Source organism: Podarcis muralis, chromosome 16, assembly GCF_964188315.1.
Source record: "Podarcis muralis chromosome 16, rPodMur119.hap1.1, whole genome shotgun sequence".
Classification (NCBI taxonomy): Eukaryota; Metazoa; Chordata; class Lepidosauria; order Squamata; family Lacertidae; genus Podarcis; species Podarcis muralis.
This window is the reverse complement of record NC_135670.1, coordinates 42,055,643-42,081,625: the sequence shown is the minus strand read 5'-3', so window position 1 is coordinate 42,081,625 and position 25,983 is coordinate 42,055,643. Positions and strand designations below refer to the sequence as shown.

The 25,983-nt window shown below is 45.8% G+C and overlaps 1 protein-coding gene across 14 annotated transcripts in view; it reads left to right on the top strand.

The window, feature by feature from the left end:
* The window catches only part of MYO18B (myosin XVIIIB), a 362,275-nt gene that overhangs the window by 245,367 nt on the left and 90,925 nt on the right, over window positions 1–25,983 (top strand). For all 14 annotated transcript variants that reach the window (XR_013390943.1, XR_013390944.1, XM_077920002.1 and 11 more), the window contains 6 exons: window positions 4,786–4,940; window positions 6,033–6,156; window positions 6,915–7,115; window positions 7,733–7,843; window positions 9,488–9,592; window positions 21,916–22,071. Coding sequence is in view for 12 of the 14 variants with exons in the window: in XM_077920002.1 (XP_077776128.1) it covers window positions 4,786–4,940; window positions 6,033–6,156; window positions 6,915–7,115; window positions 7,733–7,843; window positions 9,488–9,592; window positions 21,916–22,071 (852 nt within the window). In the remaining 2 variants the exon portion in view is untranslated. The remainder of the gene's footprint in view (window positions 1–4,785; window positions 4,941–6,032; window positions 6,157–6,914; window positions 7,116–7,732; window positions 7,844–9,487; window positions 9,593–21,915; window positions 22,072–25,983) is intronic.

Genomic DNA, 25,983 nt, shown 5'->3' with positions numbered 1-25,983 from the left:
GGCTTTAAAGGGGAATTGGACAAATTCATGGCTTTTGATAGCTATTACCCACAATGGCTATGCTCTGCCTTCAAAGTCAGAGGCAGCAATGCTTCTGAATACCAGTTGCTGGCAACCACAGGAAGGGAGAGGACTGCTCTTGTGCTCAGCTCCTGTCTGTGGACTTCCCACAGTGAGAAAAGGGCTATTCTCTCCCTGCTGGCTTGCTACTCCTTCTGGGTCTTAGTCCCTGTTGGCTTTATGCCTTTGACACAGTAGTTAATGGTGCCCACTGGCCTGGACTATTCTGTATACCACAGTTTATAGAAGCCCAGAGAAATGATTCAACTCCCAGTGCAAACAATTGGTATAGATCAACCTTCCCTAACCTTGTCTGTCTAGATGTTTTGGACTGCAACTCTCACCAGCCCCAGCTAGCACTTAATGAGAGCATATTTTATATTTTAGTTTTTATATTTAAGACCATTTCTCTAAGTGGTATACAAAAAACCAAAGCAACAACAGACAGCTTGAACCACAACAGGTTTTACAAAAATACAGTTACTTATAAAAATGTTACAGTAAAGCAAAAATTCTAAATACATGTAAGCCAATATCAGTTCCTCCTGCTCCTGGCATACCCACCCCTCTCGGCCTCACCCAGGACTCAACTTACCCACCCTGGTACCTGCACCCAGGGCCTAAACTAACTCACAGCTGTTCCTCGGAAAGCTCCCACAGAGGGGAAGGTTCCTAGAAGCTCCTGCCATCGCCCTAGTCTCTCCCTCCATGTATGCTTTTTATGGGCAGGCCCAAGGTGGAGGGAGCCTCATCAGGCTGCTGCCCACAGGCGTGTCCCACTCAGCAGCCAGCTGCCCTCTCCACACCCAATTCCAGGTGCAGCAGGTTTGGTGAGTTCCCTAGGGGGTCCCAATGATGGAAGAAGGATGCCCCTCCACTCACAATTCATTTTCCAGCCTCTGCCCTCTCCTCCTCCAACTGTTCCATCTGTCGTCCAAAACATTTGGAGGGACCTGGTGGGCTTCAAGATTGGATACGACTGGCTCATTCAGAAGTGCTTGATGCAGCAGAATCAATTTAATTTTAATTGGTCTTAATTAATTAGATGATGTTCTGCCCTGCCGTTCAACTTTAAATGTTTGCGAAGCAGTTAATGACAAAAAGGCATCAAAATACCAGTGAATACAAAGATCAATAAGCAGCAATAAAACAAGACTATTAACCCCTTTTAAAACAGCAGCAGGAAAGGAGTGGAAGAAGGGGATAATAAAAGCAGAGGCAGAGCAATCAAAGAGAGAGGAGCATCAATAAAAGCACACTGAGGAAAGCAGTAATACATTTATTATTATCATATTTTTTTCTGTCCCACTTTGGGGTAGCTCCTCACAAGAGGGCCTCCCTATGCAAATGGCTAGGCAGCTATAATAAATGCACCAACAAGATTAAATGATTAATGATTAAAACAGCAATAAAAGGAAGTCCCTCTTCACGCAGCACAGAGTTAAACATGGGCACTCCCTCCCCCAGGAGGATGGGATGGCCACCAACTTGAATGACTTTAAAAGAGTCTTGGACGAGTTCATGGAGGAAAAGGCTGCCAGTGGCTGCTTGTCAGGATGTCAAGATGGCTCTGCTCTGCCTCCATGGTCAGAAACAGTGATGCTTCTGGATACCAGTTGCTGGAAAAGAGAGGAGGGGAGAGTTGCTTTTCTGCTCAAATCCTACTTGAGGGTTTCCTTTTGGGGCATCCAGTGAGGCACTGTGAGACAGGAAGGTGGACTGGATTGGCCCTTGACCTGATCCAGCAGGCTCTCCTTATGTTCTTAATATTACACAAAATATAAGCATTGCTGGCTCCTTTAGGTACCGTTTTAGAGGACTTTTAAGTGTGTGTGTGAAAAGAGAAACATGTTTAGGGCTGGGGCTTGCAGATTTCATTAAAGCCCCTCTCAAATAATGCAAGCATTGCCATGAGATCACCTCAGGGCATCTGTGATGAAGAAGGCTGTAGCTCCATGGAAGAGCACTGGCTTTGCATGCAGAAAGTAACAGGTTCCATCCCTGTCTCCATCTCCAGGAAGGACTGGGACTGTCCCCTGCAGGAAACCCTGGAGAGCTGCTTCTGCCAGTCGTTGCAGACAAAGTGGAGGCAAATGGGCCAATTGCTGGACTCAGGAGAAGGCAGCTTCTGAGATCCCTTTTCAAATCAGCCTTTTATTTGGAACCATGAGCACTGGGATCTTTGCTTTTAGGGAAGGACTGTAGCTCAGAGTTTAGAGCACCTGCTTTGCATGCAAAGAGTCCCTGGTTCCTGCGGTTCCATCCGTGGCAGCATCTCCAGGGAGGTCTGGGAAAAGACCCCAGCCTGAGAGCCCAGGGAGCAGACAGCACAGAAGCAGAGCTAAATGGACTGATGCTCTGACTCCGTGTAGGGCAGATGCCTGCCTTCTAAAAATAAACCTGGGTGGACTTGCGGTTTGCTTTCCAGCCCAAAGCCGCCTTGAAGAACTGCTGATGATCCCCAGGCTGAAGGAATGGGCAAGAATAACTACATAAATTCATGGCACATTAAAAAGTAATGAAGCTTCCGTCATTCTGGAGGGCTGTGGTGAAGGCAAACAACCCATTTGCATTCAGGCACTTGTCTGGAATTACTGGCTTCATTAATTCAACATTCAGCTTATTTAAAGGGACTCCTTAATAGCAATTGCTCTCTCTGTCACCTTCTTTGTAGAGGTTGGAGGACATGAGTTCTAGTGAAAAGGGAAGACCTGTCCTCCCTAAGGAACACTTGTTTCATTCTGGCCCACAAGTGAAGCACCAGGAAATGTGGCTTCCTACTCGAAGGAGATAGAGGCTGCTTGATAACCAGCCCAGACTATTTGCCCATCTAGCCTGGCATCATCCACTGTAACTGGCAGCAACTCTCCAGGGTCCCAGACACAAAAGAGGTTGCATAAGGACAGAAAAGAGCCCTTCTAAGTTAGATCAAAGGCTCATCTCGTCCAGCCACCTGTTTGAACCCCAGCAGCTGGTACTTGGGCAGGAAAGATTATAGCTCTCAGGACTAGTAGCTGTCCACAGTCTTCCCATCCATAAACTTGGTTAATTCTATTTTAAAGCCGTCCAGGTCAGTGACCATCACCACATCTTGTGGGAGCAAATCCACAGCTTCATTGGATTATCACATTGGGCTCTAGTATTATGATGAGAGAGGGAGAAAGACTTATTTCTGTATACTTTCTCTATGGTTTGCACCTGTCTGTCATGGGAGACAGTGGAGGGGTGCTTCTTTGGGGGTGACGTCAAACCGTTGGAAAGATACAGAGCCTGCTGGGGCTGTAGAGACCAATGCTGGAGAGGCATGCTTTGTTGCAGCCGGGGCAGATGAAGGTGTCCAGTTGTACTGCTGCAGATGCACCAGGACGTTTCTTCTCCCAGCGGTCATTCCTCCTCTGGTCACTGCTGTGGATACACAACCTGTCTGTCTGTTTCTCTCCAGGTACTACAGCCAACTGCAATATACACCTCTATAATGCCCTCCTTTTACTGGTCTTTCCCCTCTAAATTAAAAAGCCCCAAACAACTTTTCCTATTACCTGATCCTTTTTTATCTGAAGATGCCTTTGGGGTTTAAACCTGGAATCTTCTGCATGCCAAGCAGATGCTTTTGATGTGAGCTCTGAGACCTTCCCAGCACCTCAAATGTACAGACGCAATTTTTTATTTGGGTTGCCATGCTCAGGAAAGCATCTTACACTTTTGTAAAAAGGGTTTTGAGAAATGCATGGAGGGTTTTTTAAACTTGTGTTTTCAACCTAGATCTACAACCTGCACTTTCTGTTCCAAAGAAAACACTAGGCAGCTTACCAACATGATGTTAAAACAGCCATGGTTCAATAAATAGTCAGGAAACCTCCACCCGCATGAAACAATCAATTATGGACTGTAATAACTATATGATGGACTGTAATACTGTAATAACTAGACAGAACCCTCCTGTTCAGGAGCAGTTTATCCCTGAGTATTACTCAGGGATCCTTCCTAAAAGAGGCTCCTGGGAGGCCGGAAGGACATTGCTGGAACAACTCTTGGAATGGGGCAACTGGCTAAAATGTTTTAAAATATTTTAAATGGTTCTAATTTTGATTCCTCTGTTTTTATCAGGTTGATGTTGGTTAAATGTTTAGTTGGAGTTGGTGGTTATTTTAATTTGGGTATAATTGTAAATTGTTTATAGTTGTTGTTGTTGGTTTCTATTGGTTTATTGGTTTGTTTGTTGCTCGTATAGGATATTTTGTTTTTTAATGTTTGATGCTTTGTTGTGTTTTTATCTATGTTGTAAGCCCAGAGTGGCTGTGAAACCCAGCAAGATAGGTGGGATATAAATTAAAAAAATATTATTGTTATTATACCAGGTGTTGGGGAAAAAGGGAAGAGTAAAGCCACTGGCTAAGTTCCCTGCTTATGGTTTTCCCAGCCACCTGGCCAGCCACTGTGGGAAGCAGAATGGCCTTTTAGCCTGATCTAGCGCAGTTCTAGTTTTGTCCCAATGGACCCTCCATGGTCTGAGGCAGCTACCACTGAATTCCAGCTGCTGTTGGCAAGCAGTGGGAGAGGGCAATACCAGCTGCTTGTGGTTTTTTTCTGCAGGCATCTGCTTGGCAACTGGGCAAGTGGCAATGGGGTTTTACGGGGCCCACATCCATTGGGTGAGCATGTGACACTCCTGTGCGGGTCTCTCTTGTTTTCACTTCTCAACCCACCACACTCCCTGCCTTGCAGCTAGGTGAGGCCCAGAAGGCGTATGAAGGTGCCAGGCGGACAGCGCAGCGGCTGAAAAGAAAGTGTAAGCAGCTGACGTGTGATTTGGGAGATACACGAGTGTTGATGGAAAGCCAGCAAAGCCGGAACCATGAGCTGGAGAAGAAGCAGAAGAAGTAAGATGTGGGTGTTGGACTGGGGAGTTAGGGTGCTGGGGCCAGGCAGCAGGGTCCTCAGATCTCTTCCTGAGCACCCAATATGTTACTGGGTAGGTAATGAATTTGGATTGTTGTACGGTTTTGGAGAAATAAATGCATTTAAGATGACCTTATCTAGAGGTAATTTGGGGGTGGGCAATGAAAAACTAATCAAATTGATTTGGAACAGGATCTGCTAGGAAATTCATTGGGGAAAACAGATTGAAGAGAAGCTTTTGGGGGGCGGTGATCTGAAGTGATTATATTTGGGCGAATTTGGACTGGAAATTAGTTGTTTCCTCCTACGACATTCACACTCTAAATCTACATCTATACCTATTAAGCTAGCAGCATATACACGTTTTATTCAAAGGTCGGTCTATGGGTCAGTGCCCCAAATCTTCTAAGTCCCCAGCAAAGCTTCTGCTTCAGCCTGCTGTAGTTGCCACCCAAATCCTGCAGTTGGTTAGGCTACATAAGGTGCTGTGGAAAGGTTTATGGCCTGGTCTAGGAGAGCCAATGCGGTCTAGTGGTTAAGAGTGTTAGACAAGGACCTGGGAGACCCAGGTTCAAATCCCCTCTCGGCCGTGAAGCTCACTGGGTGACCTTGGGCCTGTATCTGCCTCTCTCAGCCTAACCTACCTCACCGGGTTGCTGTGAGGATAAAATGGGGGCGAGGAGGACTATGTACACCACTTTGAACTCCTTGGAGAAAAGGTGGGATATAAATGCTGCTGCTGCTGCTGCTGCTAATAATAATAATAATACTCAGGTGGTATGTGTGTATATGTGTGTTTGTGTTCCTAAACCCACCTAATATATTTCATATTCATTTTAAAATATATGAAACAAAATTGCAATAAAGCTGGGCTTGCAAGCGGGTCCTGGCTCCAGCAACTGTCCTTAAGGACTTTGAGGCCACGATCGTCCTCTCCAGGTCAAGATTCATGTGTGGCCATCTACAGCTCTGGCCAAGACCCGGCAGCTCCCGGCCTGCATCTTTGCCCTGCTGTGGGACTTCCTGCTGGGAGTGATGGAGGGCCAACTCATGAGACCTTTTGCCTCTGTCAGATTTGACCTGCAGCTGGCTCAGGCCTTGGGAGAATCCGCCTTCGAGAAGAGCCTTCGGGAGAAAGTGTTACAAGAGAGCACCAGCCTTCAGTTTGAGCTGGGGAAGTTGCAGCGGAGCTTAGAGGTAAGGCAGGGCAGGGCAGAAGGAAGAGGAGCAAAGGGCACAAGGGTTCTGTGGTGGGACTAGATGACCCTTGAGGTCCCCTCCAACTCTACAATCCTATGGTTCTGTGAAATGAGCCACGGCAAAATGCATCCAGATATGCAACTGCTGGGGCACATACACAGGTCAGACAGCTGCACAAATCTTTCAGAATCTCAAAGTCTGAATTCGAAAGCCAACCTTCCCAAGTTTTTATTAATTGATTTAATTTCATGAAATTTATATACTACCTGGTTGTAAGAAAAACCTCCAGGTGGTTTGCAAAACAACGAAACATTAATATTATCAATAAGGACAATTCAAAAAACAGCTACATAAAAACCTTTGAAGAAAAAAATTCAAAAATGGCTTCAGAATTCAGGATCTCAAAAATTTTATTTTGAAATGTTTATTTTTGAGATGCACTTTAAAAAGAAAGCACATCTTGCCTAGCTTCTGATTTTAAATCCTATCAGCACCAAGAAATGGTACCTGTATTGTTTTCCAAGACCTTTTTCAAGGTACAGTATCTGAAATCGTTTAACTCTCCTGCCTTATGGATGCTGCATTTTAATGTTTTATTGATATTGTAAGTTGCCCAGAGAATGTTGTTGCCTGATGGCACATGTATATAGATGGCAAATAAATAAATGATACAGTTGACTAAACTGTGGATGTGTCAATTTTCCCCCTTGTCTTCTATGTCCCCCCACCTTCATGATCCCCCCTGCCGCCCCCAGCAAAAAGAATTGGACAATGCCAGCCTCAACCAGCGGCTTGTGCTGTTGAGCAGCCAGGTGCAGGAGCTCAGCGCCCCCAAGGACCTGGATGCCAACTCGCTGGCTGCCCTCCAGAAGAAACTTTGGGACCTGGAGTCAAGAGCCTCTGAGCAGCAGAAGGAGCTGAGCTCCCAAGCAAGCACCATTGAACAGCTGGAACAGGTATGGTGGCCTCCTGAGGAGGAAGTGATTTGGCTTTCATCAGCACTTTGGGTGCAACCTTGCCCTCCCTCTGTTCCAAGAGCACCAGCTAGGAAGTACTGAGCTAGGCACAAGAGCTTGGGAAGAAGAGGACCATGCAAAACTCTCTTCTCCACAGCCCTCAGTCTCCTGCCCCCCATCTAGAGTCAACAGGACTGACCTCAATTACAGGGTTATTTTAAGGAGCACAGAAAGGTGATGCAGGGGGGCAAGCAACCTACACCCCCCCCAGCCATGGACTACAAGGAAGAGAAAATATGATGAGGGATTAGCAGAAAGAGAGGGGGGAGGGTGCCTTCAGTGATGTTTGGCTCCACCCACTACAGATCAGTGGCTCCCAACAAATTTTCCATAAGTGAATGTGGCTCTCAACAGAAACCCTCAACAAGTCACCCTCCCCAACTGAAGGTGCTTGTGTTAGTGTTCAAAACCCTGAACGGCTCAGGTCCCAAATATCTGAAAGACCCCCCTTCCTTCCCTGCAGACCATCTTGAGTGCTCAGGTTGTTGTAACCCTGCCCCCCAGGACCTCATAATTCATCACCTTCATCTTCATATTGTCCTGGTGCTTCCTTTCAGCTTCACCTGAGACTCGAACTGGAAATTGAGAGGATGAAACAGCTTCACCAGAAGGAGCTGGAGGACAAGGAGGAAGAGCTGGAGGATGTTCGGCAGTCCTGCCAGAAAAGGGTATGGCATGGGGAGGCAGCCACCTTTGTCCTTGTGTGTCCTTAGTCTGGCAGATTTCTGTAGCTCTGGGCATTCCAGCAGACAGAGCTCTCCACTCCTGCCCTTGAAGGCCGTCCTGTTCATTGCACGTAGGAAGCAGCTGCAGTGAATAATGGCTAAGTACCTATGTGTGGCATGGAGAAAGTACTGGACAGCGAGAAGTTATTCTCCCTGTCTCATAATACTCAAATCTCATGGACACCCAATGAAGCTGAATGTTAAAAGATTCAGGACAGACAAAAGAAAGGACTTCTTCATGCAGCACATATTAAACTATTTAACTCCCTCAGGAAGAAGTGGGATGGCTTTAAAAGAGGATTAGACAAATTCATGGAGGAGAAGGCCATCAGTGACTACCAGGCATACTGGCAAAACTCTGCCTCCAGAGCTGACGCCAGTAATGCTTCTGAATCCCAGTTGCCACTGGAGGGAAGAGGGCTCTTGTGTTCAGGTCTTGTTTGCTGGGTGCTGTGCTGGATGAGCTGTTGGCCTGACCCAGCAGTCTCTTCAGATGGTCTTGTGTTCAGCTGATTTGTCCCACGGACCGTTCTGTCTTGTCGGATACAGAATGCGGAGCACAATGGACACTGGAGCTTGACCGCTGTCATTGGAAGGCAGATCTCATTGATATATAGGTGGGATTAGTTCTGCTTCTATAAATTAGAGAGAATTGTGGCTGATTATATATGCTTTCTGGTCCCACTGAGTAAAAGCAAGACTGGATTCAAATTAATTTCTTTTTAATTAACTATATAATTATTTCTGCCTATGATGCTTCAGAGGCACTAAAAATATTAGGCAAAGCTTGTTTTCAAAATTATAGTGATATATTAGAAATCTGAATCTAACGTGTAATGTTAAGGTCTGCTGCTTGGTATGCATGAATCTTCATGGATTTCCATTTCCTTGGGCTGCTATTGATCTTTTCACAGAAAAGAGACATTATTTTAAAGAACTACAAATAAATCATGATATGGATGAGTGGGGACAGCATCGGCATGCATGTTATGGGCTGGAATTAAGAGATAAAATGATGGGCCTCAGATTGTGGCCCTGATCTTGAAGGTGTCGGTTTTAATGACACCTTTGATGGTCGTCTCTGCAAGTGCCCACTTTGTTGGGACTTTAGTCTTATTTTAAATGCATCTGATGTTTTGTGTTTTAAAATGTTTTTAATTATCTTATATGCAAATCACATTGAGGCGTTGGTTTAGAAGATGATAATCAAAGATAATGATGACAATAACAACAACATCAACAACATGCAAAGAATCCCAAATTAACCCAGAAACCATAAGAGGATAGTTTCAATTCTTATAAATGATGCTTCCAATCCAATCAATCAAAAAGGGTCAAGCTGTATTTGTTTTTCTATCTTGGGTCAGTTTTTCCCAGTCAGGAGCTGCCTTTGAAACATAAAACAAAGAGCAATTAAAAACAAAAATACCACCAGTGCAATTTCAGGTTTCTGGACATAAGGAAAGTTGTTCTGGTGAAGAAAGGATGGCATTAGCAATGGCTGCAGGCTGCTGCTACTCGCTGGCTCCCCTCTCAGTTCCGCTCAGTCCATTCAGACATCGCTCTGTTCCTTGGTCTCTTTTACAGCTGCGTCAGCTGGAGATGCAGTGTGAGCAGGAGGGCGAAGAGAAGCAGGCAATTCTCTGTGAGAAGCGGGACCTGGAAGGGCTGATTGCCACACTCTGTGAACAGGTAAGGGAACGGCAATCTGTCAGTGACTTGGAAGGATGTCACCGTTAGGCCCTGGGGGAAACAATGTAGAACGCCAGCAGTGGAACAGGTGGCTTGTCTCTACCCTGCCATCTCCTTTCCTGGAGCCATATGCAGGGCGGCAAGGGGGTCACTTGGAGGAGCACAGCCTCCAATGCCTTCCTTTCACCCTTACAGAATAAAATAAATGTGTAAGCCAAGGCAGTAGCACACAGGCAATTGTCACCACACAATCTAAACAGTGCAGAATCACAAAGCCTTTTAAATGCCAAAGAGCTCCAAAGTGTCTAGAATCGATCTCATGCTCACAAGCTGATGGCAAACCAGCTGATTGTGCAATTTCAGGGTGTAGAAGGGAACTCACATAACTGAATGCCCTTCCTTTCCTAAAATAAAATGAAATCACAATCCTTGCCTATAGAAAATTGAAATTAAAATACTTCATTGTCACTTGTACAACTTGTATACAGTGAGATTACACGAGCACCCCCCACTGAGCTCTCTTAGTCTTAATTCCCCTCGTTTACTGACGCACATCCACCAAACCCAAAAGTCAGTTGCCCTGTTGTTATATTTTCATTCAGTAGCCTAACAGCCCACGGATAGAAGCTGTTCTTTACCCTGTTGGTGTGACTAAGCATACTTCTATATCTTCTGCCCAAGGGAAAGAGCATGTCAGGGCAAATGTGGACCTGGTCACTTTGCCCCTAAGAGGTTAGCTTTCTCTGTGCAAGGATTTGTGTTTTGGGCAGTGCAATGCTATGACTGTCCTGCTCAGAAGTAAATCCTAGTGAGTTCATTGAGGCTTACTTCCAGGTAAGCATATAAGAGGATATCCTAACTCTATGTTACATACCCTTATCATGGCAAGCCACCCAGAGTGGCTGGGGCAATTCAGTCAGATGGGCGGGGTACAAATAATAAAATTATTATTATTATTATTATTAGGTTGAGCCAGGCCCTCATAAAATACTCCAAATATCCTCACCTTCTGACATATGTGCTGATGAGGTTATCATCCACTAGTCTAAGCCTCACCATCTGAACCCAATTTCTCTCATCGTTCTTCTCCAACTTAAAAAAAAAATTAAAACCTTTCTAAGCTTGAAACCTCTAACAAGCCTACTCTAAGATTTCTTGGACCACATCTGTTTGGGGTTTATTTGGAAGAGGAGCTGCATGTCTGTTTCACAATAGGACAGGATGGCACACAACTCCCCCCCCCCCCCGGGAACTTCCTGAACACTTCCTTTCCGCTTCCTGGGATGGGAGCAGTGCCAGATTTATGTATAAGCTAAACAAGCTGTAGCTTAGGGCCCCACTCTCTTGCCCCCCCCCAAAAAAAAACTAAAGGAAAAAAACCTGGATGTACATTTCCAAAATATAAGATAAAAAACAAATAAAATAAAACCTACATACAGCAACTGTGTTTTGTGCTGTGTAGGCTCCTATGAATTACCATAGTCAACACAAAAAAAAGTAACTATTTGTTGTTGACAAAGGACAGCTGGACATAGAAAGGGCCCCTTTACCTTCAGGAGCTGAGGGCCTCATCAAACCCAAATCCAGCCCTGAATGGGAACCATGAGGGCAAGGTTCAGGCTACTCCTCGGGAGGAGAACCATCAGTATTTCATTTGGATCCCCTTCAGAGGGAAGACACAGTCCTGCCACCATCCTCTCACTTAGAGGATGAGTTCCCTCTCTCTATTCCCATCCTCCCAGAAGCCAAAATCTTGAAAATAATGAGTGCCCATTAAGCAGCCAACCAGCTCTTCCAGGGAAGCAGAGGCTACCACATGCCTGATCAGCCTACAGTTGACTCTGGCTCCTTTCAGATACAGCTTCTCTTGATGAACTTGACATCCACTGAAGCTGAATGCTGGAAGAGTCAGGACAGAGAAAAGAAAGTCGTGTGTGGAGGTAACAGAATGTCCCAGGATTTGGGCTGTCTTCTAGCTGCAAAGATTCACAATGTGACAGAGAAGTCGCCAAATCTTATAAAGCCCACTGACCACTAACCCTTCCTTCTGATTCATGTGGGTAAAATAATACTGACACACACAGCCTTCAACATATAGCAAGGGAACATGAGACTCTGGGCAGGGAGCTGAAGTGTGCTGGTCCCGGGGGGGTTCCCGTGCGGCATGGTCCATGTCCGGTCCGAGGCTGAAGCGGGGTCCAAAGCAGGGAGTCGGGCGTGGTCAGGAACTCTGGCAGAAAGCAGGACAGGGTGCCGGCAGGAACAGGTAACCAACGATGTTGCTCCCGCAACCTGGGACTGGATGGGCTGGCCTTTATCTCCTCTTGAGGCATAGGGTGGCCCCAGTCCACAGGTGACTCGCCTTTCCTGGCCTGGAGGCGAGCACTCCTCCTGCGAGAACTTAGTTCCCTCCACCTCTCTGCCCTGAGCCTCTGCAGCTCAGGAGAGGCTGGAGGGTTACTGGACCCGGAGGCAACTTCACCTTCCCCTGACAGGGCTGAGAGAGGAGCACCTGCAGGCAGTGGGTCCTCGATCACCTCCGGAGCCAGAGCAGATTCAGCTGTTGTCTGCTCCTGAGGATCCGGCACAGGTGAGGGCCCTTCAGGTTCAAGCCCCTGCCCCAGCTCAGCCGGCCCTGGAGGTGGCGACTCCTGTGCAGGCTGGGATTCCTCCAGTTCAGCATCTGAATCCGATTCCCAGGCCATCATGAAGAGACTTCGGGCACAGGTGGTATTTTCATCACTCCTTCCTGTTGAAGAAGAAGAAGAAAAAGAAGGAGGAGGAGGAGGAGGAGTTTGGATTTGATATCCTGCTTTATCACTACCCTAAGGACTCTCAAAGCAACTAACAATCTCCTTTCCCTTCCTCCCCCACAACAAACACTCTGTGAGGTGAGTGAGGCTGAGAGACTTCAGAGAAGTGTGACTAGCCCAAGGTCACCCAGCAGCTGCAGGTGGAGGAGCGGTGGTGGCCCAAGAAGACAGAGGAAAATACTGGAGATAAACCACTGGCTGCGCTGGTGGTGTAATGAGGAAGGGTTTGGCTTCTTGGATCATGGTCTTGAGGAAGGACTTCTGGCAAGAGATGGGCTGCACCTCACAGCAGTTGGCACAAATGTGTTTGCTAGGAGTCTTGTGAATCTGATCAGGAGAGCTTTAAACTAGAACTTCAGGGTGAGGGAGACAACATTACAGATGACAGAAGAACTCACAGTGCTAGGGATACCGTATTTTTCGCTCTATAGCACGCACCTGACCATAACACGCACATCGTTTTTAGAGGAGGAAAACAAGGGAAAAAACATTCTGAATGAAACAGTGGATGTATCATTTTTGTGCTTCATGCTGTGGCCACAGACATGTGATCTGATGGTGAATTTGGGGTGACCCAATGCAAAAATCCTGAGAATCCCTGTGGATCCATGCTTTGTAACCACGTTTTTACACCGTTGCAGCCCCAGGCAACAGTGTGTGCGTGATTTTTGGGGGGCAGGCTGTAGCCATGGACATGCTATGTGATCTGATGGTGAATTTGGGCTGACCCAATGCAAAGATCCTGAGGATCCATGTGGACCCATGCTTTTTAACCACGTTTTTGCACCATTGCAGCCCCAGGCAACAGTGGGTATGTGATTTTGGGGGGCAGGCTGTAGCCATGGACATGCTATGTGATCTGATAGTGAATTTGGGGTGACCCAATGCGAAGATCCTGAGGATCCATGTGGATCCATGCTTTGTAACCACGTTTTTGCACCACTGCAGCCCCAGGCAACAGTGGATGCGTGATTTTTGGGGGGCAGGCTGTAGCCATGGACATGCTATGTGATCTGATGGTGAATTTGGGGTGACCCAATGCAAAGATCCTGAGGATCCATGTGGATCCATGCTTTGTAACCACGTTTTAAGTGGGGAGGGAAGGAAAAACACAGAAGGGACAAGGAGCACGAGAGGGGTGTGCAGAGAAGCAGCTGGCTAAGAATGCAGGAGAGGGGTATAACGGGAGGGAGGAAAGGAAGGCAAAAGTTTTCCCCCACTCACCCACCCACCCACCCACCCAAGCCAGCCAGCCAGCTCCCTCTCTCTCTCTCTCTCTCCCCCTCCTGCATGTTTTCCTCTGCTTTCCCCTCTGCTTGCCTGGAGGGGAGGGGCTTTCCCTGCTCTTTGTTCCGTTTGAGCAAACACAGCAAGGAAACAGATGAGGGTGGGCAGTAAGACCCTGAGGCAGAATGCAGGAAAGCAGCCGCTTCCTCTTTTCAGGTTTCCCTTCTCCGAGACGCGCAATTTGATTTTTGCCTGATTTTTTTTGCCTCCACTCGCGCCAGTCGGCTCCAGGGACCACACATTCGCTCTATAACACGCACAGACATTTCCCCTTCCTTTTTAGGAGAAAAAATCTGCGTGTTATAGAGGGAAAAATACGGTAATAGTTTCTCTGATGTACAGGAAACTAGCCCTAACCCTAACTGAAACCGAAACCTGCTAAAGGGCAATAAACTACAAGAAAGAAGCAGCTGGAGGGAACAACTCATGGTTTCCATTGTCTCTACACAAATGCACAAAGTATGGGAAACAAGCAAGACGAATGGAGCTTTTAATGCAGGATGGCAAATATGACTCTGGTAGACATTATTGAAACCGGATGAGACCCATGACTGGAATGTAGGAATTGAGGGGTATAACCTGTTTAAAAGGAATAGACCAAACAGGAAGGGAGGAGGAGTAGCCATTATATATGAAGGATGTGTACACTTGTGAGTGTACGCCTCCAGCAGGAGTCTTCATATGTTCTTACGTTTTTAGTTGGCTTTTCAGGACCCCTTGTCCTGAATGCTCCCTGCCTCACTTGGCCTTGTAGCTGGGCTCTGCCTCCTTCCTGTGCAGCCTCAAACGTCTTGTGTGTGAGGACAGATTCTGGGTTGCAGCTTCAAATACCAAGCACAGTACAGTTAATGGCTGATAACTGTGTGTGCAGAATGCATAATTCAAGATGTGTTAAAAGTCACCTTAAGGGCAAGACGCGACCCATGAAAGTGGATTTTGGAGAATTGGAATTTGCTTGCAAGAAGTGGAATTTATACCTTTGCTAATTTGTTAGTGTTAACTTCTTTGAGTCTGGCTGTGGTGTGTGGAGGGGGAGAAGGAACTAAATTTAAGATGCTTATATTTAATAACAAGATATTGGTGTTTTTTTTTAAGGGTGCCTTACTGAAACAGATATCAAAAGCAAACTGACATTTTCAAAAATCAGAACTGCAGATTTGTGGAGTAACTCAGTTTAATTTCCAGGTTCTTGCTTTGAACTTGCTGGCCCATTGAAGCTGAGAAAGGCAGCCCCTGTGCCAGCTGCTCCCCCTGGGGCACCAAGGGTGTTCTGCAGTGCTTTCTGTGGCCTCTGCTCTGTGCTCATGGCTCCTGAGGGCCGCTGGAGGCAGGCAGGCAAGAGATTGCTGCTGCTGCCAGTGCCACTGCCTTCCTCTGACCTCCACCACTTGTGATTCATTGGCTGTTTATGCTAGCAGAAGGAAAGAGCTGCCAATTTGGCCATTGCTTGAAACGCTGCAGAAGAGAGTGATGTTTGCAGCCACTCTCTCAAGCCCTTGTTCATTAGCGAGACACAAGGTTGGAGATGGCAGAGGCAAACACTGAGGTCTGAAAACAGCAGCAGTGACTATATTTGTATTTAGAGCACGGAATTAATTTATTGTGTCAGATGCATTCTGTGATAAGACCAGCGGAGCATTACAGTGACTGAGGAAGAGAGAGTCCAAGGGGGCTAAGTGGGGAAAGCAGAAGCCATGTTTTGCCCAAACGTTCCCCAGCCAGAACCCATCTGTCAGAAAAGAGGGGAAGGCCACCAGCAGTGCTGATTTGTCCTGTTGCAAGGGGACTGTTGCAGGCTGTTTCCATGGGTGCCCAAATGGCAGGAATGAGTTCCCCGATCTGATTCCCTCAGATGTTTTGGAATGCAACTCCCAGCAGCCTCCACCTTATCTGACTGGGGCTGATGGGAGTTGTAGTCCAGAGCATCTGAAGGGTTCCAGGTTGGGGAATGCTGACAATCTTTGTCTTTTTCTCTCAGAGGAATGCTACCATCTCAGCTGCTGCTCAGCTTCTCTGTCTGCAGTGCCCTTATGCATCATATATATGCATTTATATATATAAAAAGTTTTACATAACAAATTTATTTGGAGAAGTGGCAGGCTTTAAATTGAACCCCTCTAGAGTCGGACACGACTAAACAACAACAAAAGATGAAACTGTTGGTCAAAAATGTAACAGTACAGGAAAAGGAAGAATTGGAAAATACATCTGGCCTCAAGATCTGTCATAAAGCAAAATACCTTGGCATCTGAATCACTCCAAAAAACATCGAATTGGCAAAGATGTACCATAATTGTGACAGTGTATGTTGGAAATGTAAAGAAAAAGAAGGTACCTTCTATCATATGTGGTGGACTTGTCCCAAGGTAAAGGACTTCTGGGGAAAAAAATTATAATGATTTTTTTAAAAAATGATGAAATATACATTTATTAAGAAACCAGAGGCCTTTCTCCTTGGGATAGTTGGTACTGAACTGCCCAAAAAAGACATGAAAGTATTTTTGTATGCCACAACAGCTGCTAGGATTTTACTAGCCAGTAAATGGAGAACACAAGAATTACCAACGGTAGAAGAATGGCAGATGAAGATGATGGAATTTATGGAGCTGGCGGATCTCACGGGGAAAATCCGCGACCAGAAAGAAGAGGATTACCAAGAATATTGGAAGAAATTTAAAGACTATTTCAATAAATACTCTTAACATTAAAGATATGTAACCACTTCAAAGAACCAATCAGGCCTAGGACAAAATTAGACCTAAATGTATAAATAAGAAAATGTACTATAAGAAAGGTAAAGAAATTGGAATACAACTGTAATATTGTTTTATGAAATAATGATATTGGAAACTGCTACATTCAAATTAAGAGGAAATTCAGATGGAGGAGAGTAGAGGAAGTCAACTAAAATGTTTATGAAAATGGATTTTAATTAATTAATGAAGTTTCTTTTTTCTGTTTAGGTATGTTTAAGTCTGTTATTCTTTTTTCTTATTTTTTACTTCTATATTGTGTTGTTGTTGTTATGTTGTTGTGTTGTTGTATATTCTCTGTTTTGTTATGTCTATTGAAAATTAATAAATATTATTGTGGGGGGAACATCAACTTGTTTCAGTATAATTATGTGAAAGTTTGGAAAGAGATCAAAGGGAACCTCGAGATCTGAAGTAGGCTAAACCTCTAATTTTTAGGAAACATTTCCATCATCAAAATGACCGTGGTTCCCAGACTACTTTTTATTCCAAACAATTCCGATACTGGGTGGAACAGGCTACCTCAAAATCTGGCAAAAATACATTTCCAAATTTTTATGGCAGGGAAAAAGACATAGAATTAAACATCAATTTTTAATTGATACAAAGGAAAGAGGAGGCTTTCCCCTGCCAGATTTAAAATTATATTATGAGGAAGCCTGTTTCACCTGGATAAAGGAATGGTGCATGCTTTAAGATCCCAACCTCTTAGAAGGGTATGAAAACAGGTACGGATGGCATGCATACCTGTGGTATGGGAAAGTTAAAATTCACAAGAACGTCTTGAATCACATTGTCTTGAATCACTGTATATGGTCTGGGAGAAATATAAAGATCTCTTAGAGCCAAAGGCACCTTGGTGGATCTCACCAGTTGAGGCATCTGCGGTAAAAAGGAAAAACGCGGGAGGAAATTAGCCAACATATAAAATACTATTAAAGGAAGAAAAAAATGAATTAAAGCTGAAAAGCTTTGAAGAGATAAGAGAGAAAATAGCAGATTGGTTCCAATACTTTCAACTATTTGAAACATTCAAAACAGATTAAAAAAGGGGCTTGCGACAGAGGCAATCAGATTGGAAACAGATTTGGTCAATTCCAAAACAAAAGCTCTTTCTAAAGGATACTGACTCCTCCTTGACTTCCCAGTCAAGGGAAGTCAAGGAGGAGGAGGTGAAAGTGGCCATGATTAAATGGGCCCAGGATTTTGGGTACAATATAGATCTGATAGAGTGGGAAAATCTATGGAAAGTAAATTGGAAATTTACGGCGTGTTATACGCTGAGGGAAAACTTTCAAAAAATGTAATATCATTGGTACCTGACTCTTTGGAAGCTTTCAAAAATGTATAAAAATGTATCTAGTACTTGATGGAGATATAAAGAAGGAACCAGTACAATGTTCCATATGTTGTGGTTATATAAAAAATTTAAGATCTTCTGGGATGACATTTACATAAAACTTTAAAAAATGCTCAGGATTTTATTTACAAAAAAACAACAACAAAAAACACACACAACAGAAGCCTTTTTACTCGGAATTACAGGACCAGACATTCCTAAGAATGTAAGAGAAATATTTTTATACGCCATTGTCGCTGTGAGACTTTTAATAGCGACTAACTGTAAAAGTGATAAAATTGGTTGAATATGCAGAGTTAGCCAAATTAACCGAAAAAATTAAAGACAAGTCAAAGCAAGTATTTATTGCAAAATGAGAGATTTTCAAAATATACCTTAAGAACAATTGTGGTAGTATGAAATTGGTCACTGCCTTTGAATAACCTCTGTAATTATATTAAGTAAGAAATAAGGACACAGGAGAAATAATACTTTATTATAAAATAATCAGATTGGTTTATGCAACAATCTGTAAATATAAAATGAAGTATGGAGATGACAGGAAGTTAAATGTACTTTAAGAAGATTAATTGTCAAAATATATCAATTTATTTTCTTTTTGTTAACTTTGTATCTATGCAACAAATAATGTAAACATATGCTTTACATAACAAATTTAAATTCAGACACACCATTCACCTCCTCATTTAGGATTCCCTGATTCCTTTGACTTCCCTCCCTCCTTCCATGGTTACCATTATCAATCTTTTTTTTTTATCTGCTTATCTTATTTTCTGTATTTTGTTCAAAGAATAAGAATCAAATTTTCCATAGTTTTTCATATATTACAAGCATTAATCAAATCCTGACAAAGCATCCTTCATGCTGTGTGGACATTGTGGCTCTTCTTTGGCTTAAACCTGGTTGTGTGTTGTCCAGGGGCCGTGGTGTCCCATTGTGCAGCCTGAGGCAAAACAAGAAGCCACTTCTCCTTGCTTCTCTGGCACCCATGGTGGCTCTAGATGATGATGATGATAAAGATAAAGATAAATAATTTATTATTTATACCTGCCCATCTGACTGGGTTTCCCAGAGAAGTGAGGAGAAGTGACCGTGGCTTCTTGCAAGATCTTGCAAGATTCCACAAGATTCCTTGGGGCTCTCATGAGAGCTCACCAGAAGCTGCTGCCACAGCTTCTCTGCCAGCAGTGGAGGATGGGTGTGATGCCCATGATGGTGCTACCCCCTCATACTCTGCCACCTGAGGCTGCTGCCTCTGTTTTTAAAAATTGTTTTTGAATTTTAATTGTACTTGATTGGTGGCTGGCTGCCTTGTGGTCTTGTGAGAGGAAGCAGGAAATTAATTAACAACATTGATTGAAGGAAGGAAGGACCAGCTATTCTGTGGAGTCTCCAGTCTTTTTTGGGGTTGAGGGGCACATCTAGAAATCTAGGAAAATACCTACATTTCCCCCTCAAATAGAAGAGAAGACAGATAAAATGAAAGCAGGCAACAGCCCCCAAAACAAAGCCACCCCCAACCAAGCAAGAAAAAAGAAACCCTTCATTTTAAGAAAAGCTGGGTGGGGTGGTGGAAGAGGCCTTGGCAAGTGCTGGGGGGCGTGTCTGTGCCTGAGGCACAGCCCAATGCTCCCCTCTGCACAAAATTTGCATATTGGTGAGCCAATTTGGGCTCGCCCGCAGAGGCTGATGGACCCTGATAGATTCCGTCAGGCCTTGCGGGACCTTGCTCCCCCTGGCGACTCATTGACTGAGCTTGTTGAGGGCTGGAATATCCAGCTCCTAGCAGCCATCGATGAGATCGCACCTAGGCGCCCTCTGCGACCCCGCAGAAACCGGGCTCCCTGGTTTACCGAGGAGCTTCGGAAAATGAAGCGGGACCTCAGACGGCTAGAGCGAATATGGCGGGGTGCCCGTGACGGAGCCTCAAGAACATCTTATAGGGTTTTTATGAAAACCTACGAGATGGCAGTGAAGGCCGCTAAGAAGTCCTACTTCTCAGCCTCCATTGCCTCCGCTAGCTCTCGCCCGGCGCAATTATTTAGTATAATTAGGTCTTTAACGTCCCTTGAAGGACAGCCAAATTTAAATAACAATTCGACACACAGCTGTGAGGCATTTGCGAGCTTTTTTGCGGAGAAGGTCCTGTTGCTCCGCCATGACCTCCCTGCCAATTTGGATACAATAAAGGAACTGGAGGCCCCTCGACTGTCCTCGGGTCCAGTATTGGACCACTTTGACCGGATATCCCCAGCCGATGTGGACAGACTCCTCCAAGCTGGAAAGCCCACCACCTGCCCTCTGGACCCTTGCCCGTCTTGGCTGATTAGAGCATGTCCAGACGAGGTGCGGGCCCCCCTGGGTGATATCATCAATTTGTCCCTTGGCACCGGGATATTCCCAGGGGAACTGAAGGAGGCAGTGGTGCGTCCGCTCTTAAAGAAAACATCATTAGATCCTTTAGATCTATCCAATTACCGCCCGGTTTCGAATCTTCCATTCCTGGGTAAGGTGATTGAGAGAGCGGTTGCTGAACAGCTTGGTAGGTTTCTGGATGAAACATCGGCTCTCGATCCATTCCAGTCCGGCTTCCGCGCTGGCCATGGGACCGAGACGGCTCTGGTCGCCCTAACAGATGATCTCCGCAGGCAGCTGGATCGAGGCGGGTCGGGGCTGCTGATTCTTCTAGACCTGTCAGCAGCCTTCGACATGGTCGATCACGAACTCCTGGACCACCGCCTTGCCGACGTGGGGATCCAGGGCACAGTCCTTCAATGGCTGTGCTCGTTTCTCTCTGGTCGGGGACAGAGGGTGGCGCTTGGGGGGGAATTGTCATCGCGCCACTCCCTGGTGTGTGGAGTGCCTCAGGGTGCGATTCTCTCCCCGATGCTTTTTAACATCTTTATGCGCCCCCTCGCCCAGCTTGTCCGGAGTTTTGGGCTGGGTTGCCATCAGTATGCCGATGACACCCAACTCTATCTGTTGATGGACGGCCATCCTGACTCGGCCCCAGATACACTGACCAGATGTCTGGAAGCTGTGGCTGAATGGTTTCGTGGGAGCCGGTTGAAGTTAAATCCTTCGAAGACAGAGGTCCTCTGGCTGGGACGGATCGATTTGGGATTGAGGAGGCAACTCCCATCTCTTGCGGGGGTGCAATTAGTGCCAACATCGTCCGTTAAGAGCTTGGGTGTAATCTTCGATACCCCCTCTCTATGGAGGCGCAGATTACAGCTATAACAAAGGCGGCATTTTTTCATCTCCGCCAGGCTAGGCAGTTGGCTCCTTATCTCTCTCGCCCTGACCTAGCCACTGTGATCCATGCGACGGTCACCTCCAGACTGGATTATTGTAACTCGCTCTACATGGGGCTGCCCTTGAGACTGACCCAGAAACTCCAGCGGGTGCAGAATGCCGCGGCGAGACTCCTTACGGGGTCTTCGCTACGAGATCATATCCATCCGGTATTATACCAGCTGCACTGGCTCCCGGTGGAGTACAGGATCAGGTTTAAGGTGCTGGTTTTAACCTTTAAAGCCCTATACGGCCTAGGACCCTCGTACCTACGGGACCGCCTCTCCTGGTATGTCCCACAGAGAAATCTACGGTCTGCAAATAAAAACATCCTAAAGATCCCAGGCCACAGAGAGGTTAGGCTGGCCTCAACTAGAGCCAGGGCCTTCTCGGCCGCGGCTCCAATCTGGTGGAACGCTCTGTCACAAGAGACTAGGGCCCTGCAGGACCTGACATCCTTCCGCAGGGCCTGCAAGACAGAGCTGTTCCACCAGGCCTTTGGTCAGGGCGCAGCCTGACCCCCTCCTCTGGCAATCGGCAATCTGCACAGAATTTTGCTTGATGGTTGCCATTAATTTGACTTTAATTTGATTTGATTAATTTTATAATGAATGTTTTAGAATGTTGTTAGCCGCCCTGAGCCCAGCTTCGGCAGGGGAGGGCGGGATATAAATAAAATTTATTATTATTATTATTTATTATTATATGCTAATTTATACTTATAGGTGCAAAGGGGAAAGGGCATGAGATTTGGGGCTTGGTGCAAGTTGCCCACCCTAAGCCTGCCCCTGCTTTCTCTTCCCAACCCCTTTCCAGATTGGCCATCGAGATTTTGATGTGGAGAAGCGACTCCGGCGTGACCTGAAGAGGACTCATGCTCTGCTGGCTGACATGCAGCTCCTGCTGGAGACCTCAGGGGCAGATGCAGGGTCGTCCGGGGGCAGGGAGGAGCTGGAGAAGCTTCGTGGCAAGGTGAGAAGCTGGATCGATGGATGGATGGATTGGTTGACTGCATTTATTATTATTATTATTTATTATTTATTGAATTTACATACCGCCCTATACCCAGAGGTCTCAGGGTGGTTCACAAAACAGATCACAATATATAAAATAAAAAGAAAAAACAATAACCCAATAATAGAAGTAAAAGAATTAATCTACATCCCCAACCCATTCTTTATTTTTTAAAGTGCCTTCAGTATAGACAGGCATCTTTCACAGGAAGCATTTAGAATTTAATTAAGGCAATTAGTTAAATAGATTGTTTCTGTCTTTAATTCCTTGGACCACACTAATTAGTCTCTCCTCTGTGTGTTTGCTTCTGTCTTTCTACTGCTTGCAATCGCCAAGCTGTGCTTTCAGCATCTGCTGTTGGAGGGGAAAAGGGATCCTGGAGGGGCCTGGTGTTGTGGACCAGAAGCTGCAGGGAGAGAATCCCGAGATGGATCTCCTTAGATTAGGAACGGGGTGGGGTGGGGGAGGAGAGAGAGTCAAAGGGGTGGGGTGGGGGTGTAGAAATCATTCAGTTTAAACATGCAGAGCCCCACATCTGTTGCTAAATGCTTTTCGGGAAATGAGAAGAGTCACAATGTGTTCTTCCATTTATATGCTGCATTTGCTTTGGCTGTTGTGGAACTCCTGGCGTCAAACACTGGAAGTTTTCTATCCAGGCTCCAGCCCTCACTGCCAGTTAAGAACATAAGGAGGGTCCTGGTGGGTCAGGCCAATCCCTACCCCCAGTGCAGCCTCCTCTCCTCACAGTGGCAAAGCAGATGTCTCTGGGAAACCCGCAAGCAGGATTCAGGCACAAGAGCCCCTCCTCTCCTTCAGTTTCTAGCAATGGGTATTCAGGGCTGCCCAAGATGTTTTGGCACCTGAGGGAAACTGCAAAATGCTGTGGCTCCTGCTGCCCAAGGCATTCGCCTCACCTTGCCTCATGGTTGGGCCGGCCCTACTGGTAGTCAGAAGTTCTGTTGCCACCACCGTAGCCTGGATCAGAGCAAGAGGTGGGTGAGCAAGCAAGCCATGTTGCAATGGACAAGGGGAGGTGCAGACCCAAGGGAACACTAGATAGTGGACTTCTTTCTGGGGTGCAGGTCCCCCCTCCAGCAGGTGCCCAACCATGCTGGTTGATGGCATCCCCTAAATGGAAAAAAACCTGACAAGTTGTTGTAGAAAAGTTTGGCATATGATGATAAAGTCAAGACTAGCTGCAGGTGTTGGTAAGGGCACAATGACTTTATTCAGGTAACATAAGTGCTGTGCTTTGTAAATACCCAAACAATAATGTTTGTGTGGAAGGCTCCTCAGCCAGCAATCCAGGCGCAACAGATTGGAGGCATGTGAGAATGGGATTAGCAGGTGGTGTGTGGGGAGAAGGGGTGATGGAGACTGCTCACAGCTACTCTGATTCAGTCCTGCAAAGCACATCCCTATGCCTGACAGAAGAATTGCATGGAGGGTAATGGCAATTTAGTGACACCAGTCTTCCAGAGCCATTAAATCAATAATCTGCTTTGCTTATTTCCATTGAAAACATGCCATTCTGGAGACGTAGGCAATTACAGCTAGCACACATCTATAATTAGGATAATAATTCTGGGTAAATAGCATCTGTGAGCTGCAGCTGTTTCTACCTGGCTTGATGGGAGGAGGCAGCAGGAGGAAATAGATGGTCAAACCTTTTCTGGGCTGATGCCCTTGGCTGTGTGTTTGCAGCAAATGCTGTCCTCACAGCCAGTCTCTACTTGCCATGCCATTATGTGCAGGAAAGTCCAGGTGTCTGGCTCCTTTGCAGAAAAGCAGGGTTAGGGAGGGATGGTTAACAATGAGAAAAATGTTGGGAGGAGGGAATCTAAGCTGTTTCCCTGCCTTCTGCATTTCCTGATAAAACTCTTTCCCCAAACTGAGCTGCAGGCATATATTTGAAAGTGGGAACTAAAAACACCTGACCTGCTATGAGATATATTCTCCCCATTCTGAAAATACTGTGAGGGTGGCAAGCATTGCCAAAATCTCACAGTTGTGGGTGAGTTTTCTCAATCCATGTATTTTTTTAATGTGATTTTTATGTGATTATTTGATAAAACTAGAATACTGACTCCTGTTCATACATGCATCTGTATTGGACTACAGCATGGATTTTAACCTCATTTCTGTCTTGGTCGTTTGGATACTGAAGCTGTGGTTGCTAGACTTCCTCCTTTGCACTCAGCATGCAAAATAAGCTCTACATTTTTTTAAAAAGTGTGTATCTCATCATGGCAGAGGTAGGGGGTGCAGTGGGTGCGGGCCACCCTGGGTGTCATCTCTGAGGGGGGGTGACATTGCCCCCCGCCCCCCTGAGCCGCTCGTCACGGGTGGCACCCCCTGGGATGCTCGCCTCGCCCTGCCCTGTGGGTGGCTAGCCCCGCCCCTGGGTGAACAGCATGCGCGCCGTTCCGGGGGCCAGAGCAGCTAGCTCCGCCTCTGTTTCCCATAATAGATGACTGGAGGTATTAGTCTTCTCACCACAAGCCTTTAATCAAGGGAATGGAGCAGCTCCTTTACAAAGAAAGGAGAGAAAGAAAAGGTTTTCTCCCAATACTGTTACTTGTGGATATCGGATGAAGCTGAATGTTGAAAGATTCACTGGATCCTTCCTGAATCATCTGCAGCTCTGGCTTAAATATTTTGCACGGCAGAACTGTATATCAACAAATGCAAAAGCAAAACATAAGCAGAGCCTGTCAGAGACCCTCTCATCCCTTCCAACTGTACAGTTCTATGATTCTCTGAAAGGGTTTCCCACATTTCCCTAGGATGAAGAGCATTGTTCTCCAGTGCTCCCTTTGCCAGCATTTGGCAGCTTCCCTCATCTGACATGATGGCTTTCACTTTTAATCTGGCCTGGGGAGAATTTTCCCCTCTGTTTTTTCTGGGTGTTAATGCCACATTTAAAAATTAATCTCCACTGGTCTGCTGGGCTGGTCTTTGGCACCAAAGACAGATGATGTTCATTGACTTTCATTTTCCCTTCATCTCATTTGGGCTTAATTGGACAATCTGTTATGATTTGACAAAGGCTTTTACGAAACACTGCTTGCTTTTTTTTAACACCCCCCAAAAAGAGTTTTTTCTGCAACATTGACCTTTCTGGGAGCTGTTGCCAGAATAAAACAGGCTTTCTCTCACCCGAGTCAAAGACTCAGTTTGGCCCACACAGCCCATAGAATCATAGAATCATAGAGTTGGAAGAGACCACAAGGGCCATCGAGTCCAACCCCCTGCCAAGCAGGAAACACCATCAGAGCACTCCTGACATATGGCTGTCAAGCACACACATACCTCAACAGATTTGTTTTAAAATATACTATCTGAAGCCCAGGCAGCTTTTCGTGAGAATCATTCAACAACAGACCACTGTCTAATGCTGTCCTTCCTAGCTGAGAAGTATACCAGACATCTACAGGGTAAACTCTTCGTGGCCTTTATGGACCTGAAATCAGCATTTGACTCCATCCCCAGATCCCAGCTATGGTCCAAATTGAGTCTGATTTTGCAGGACAAACGACTTCTCTTTCTTATAAAAGCCCTGTACAATGGAACCAAACTGCAGGTCCGATGCGGTCGACAGGGACAGCTATCTAACAGCATCAAGATGACTAGGGGGGTGAGACAGGGTTGTATTTTGGCCCCCACATTGTTTTGTCTATTCTTAAATGACCTAGAAGAGAACTTAATGGACCCAGATGGACACATTCCAAAAATAGGAATGAGAAGGACCCCTTTGTTGTTGTATGCTGATGACGCAGCATCATCTCGCGTTCCAGACCGGGCTTGAATTACCTGTTGAGGAAATTTTCTGATTACTGTTCTGGAAATGGTTTATCCATTAATTATGAA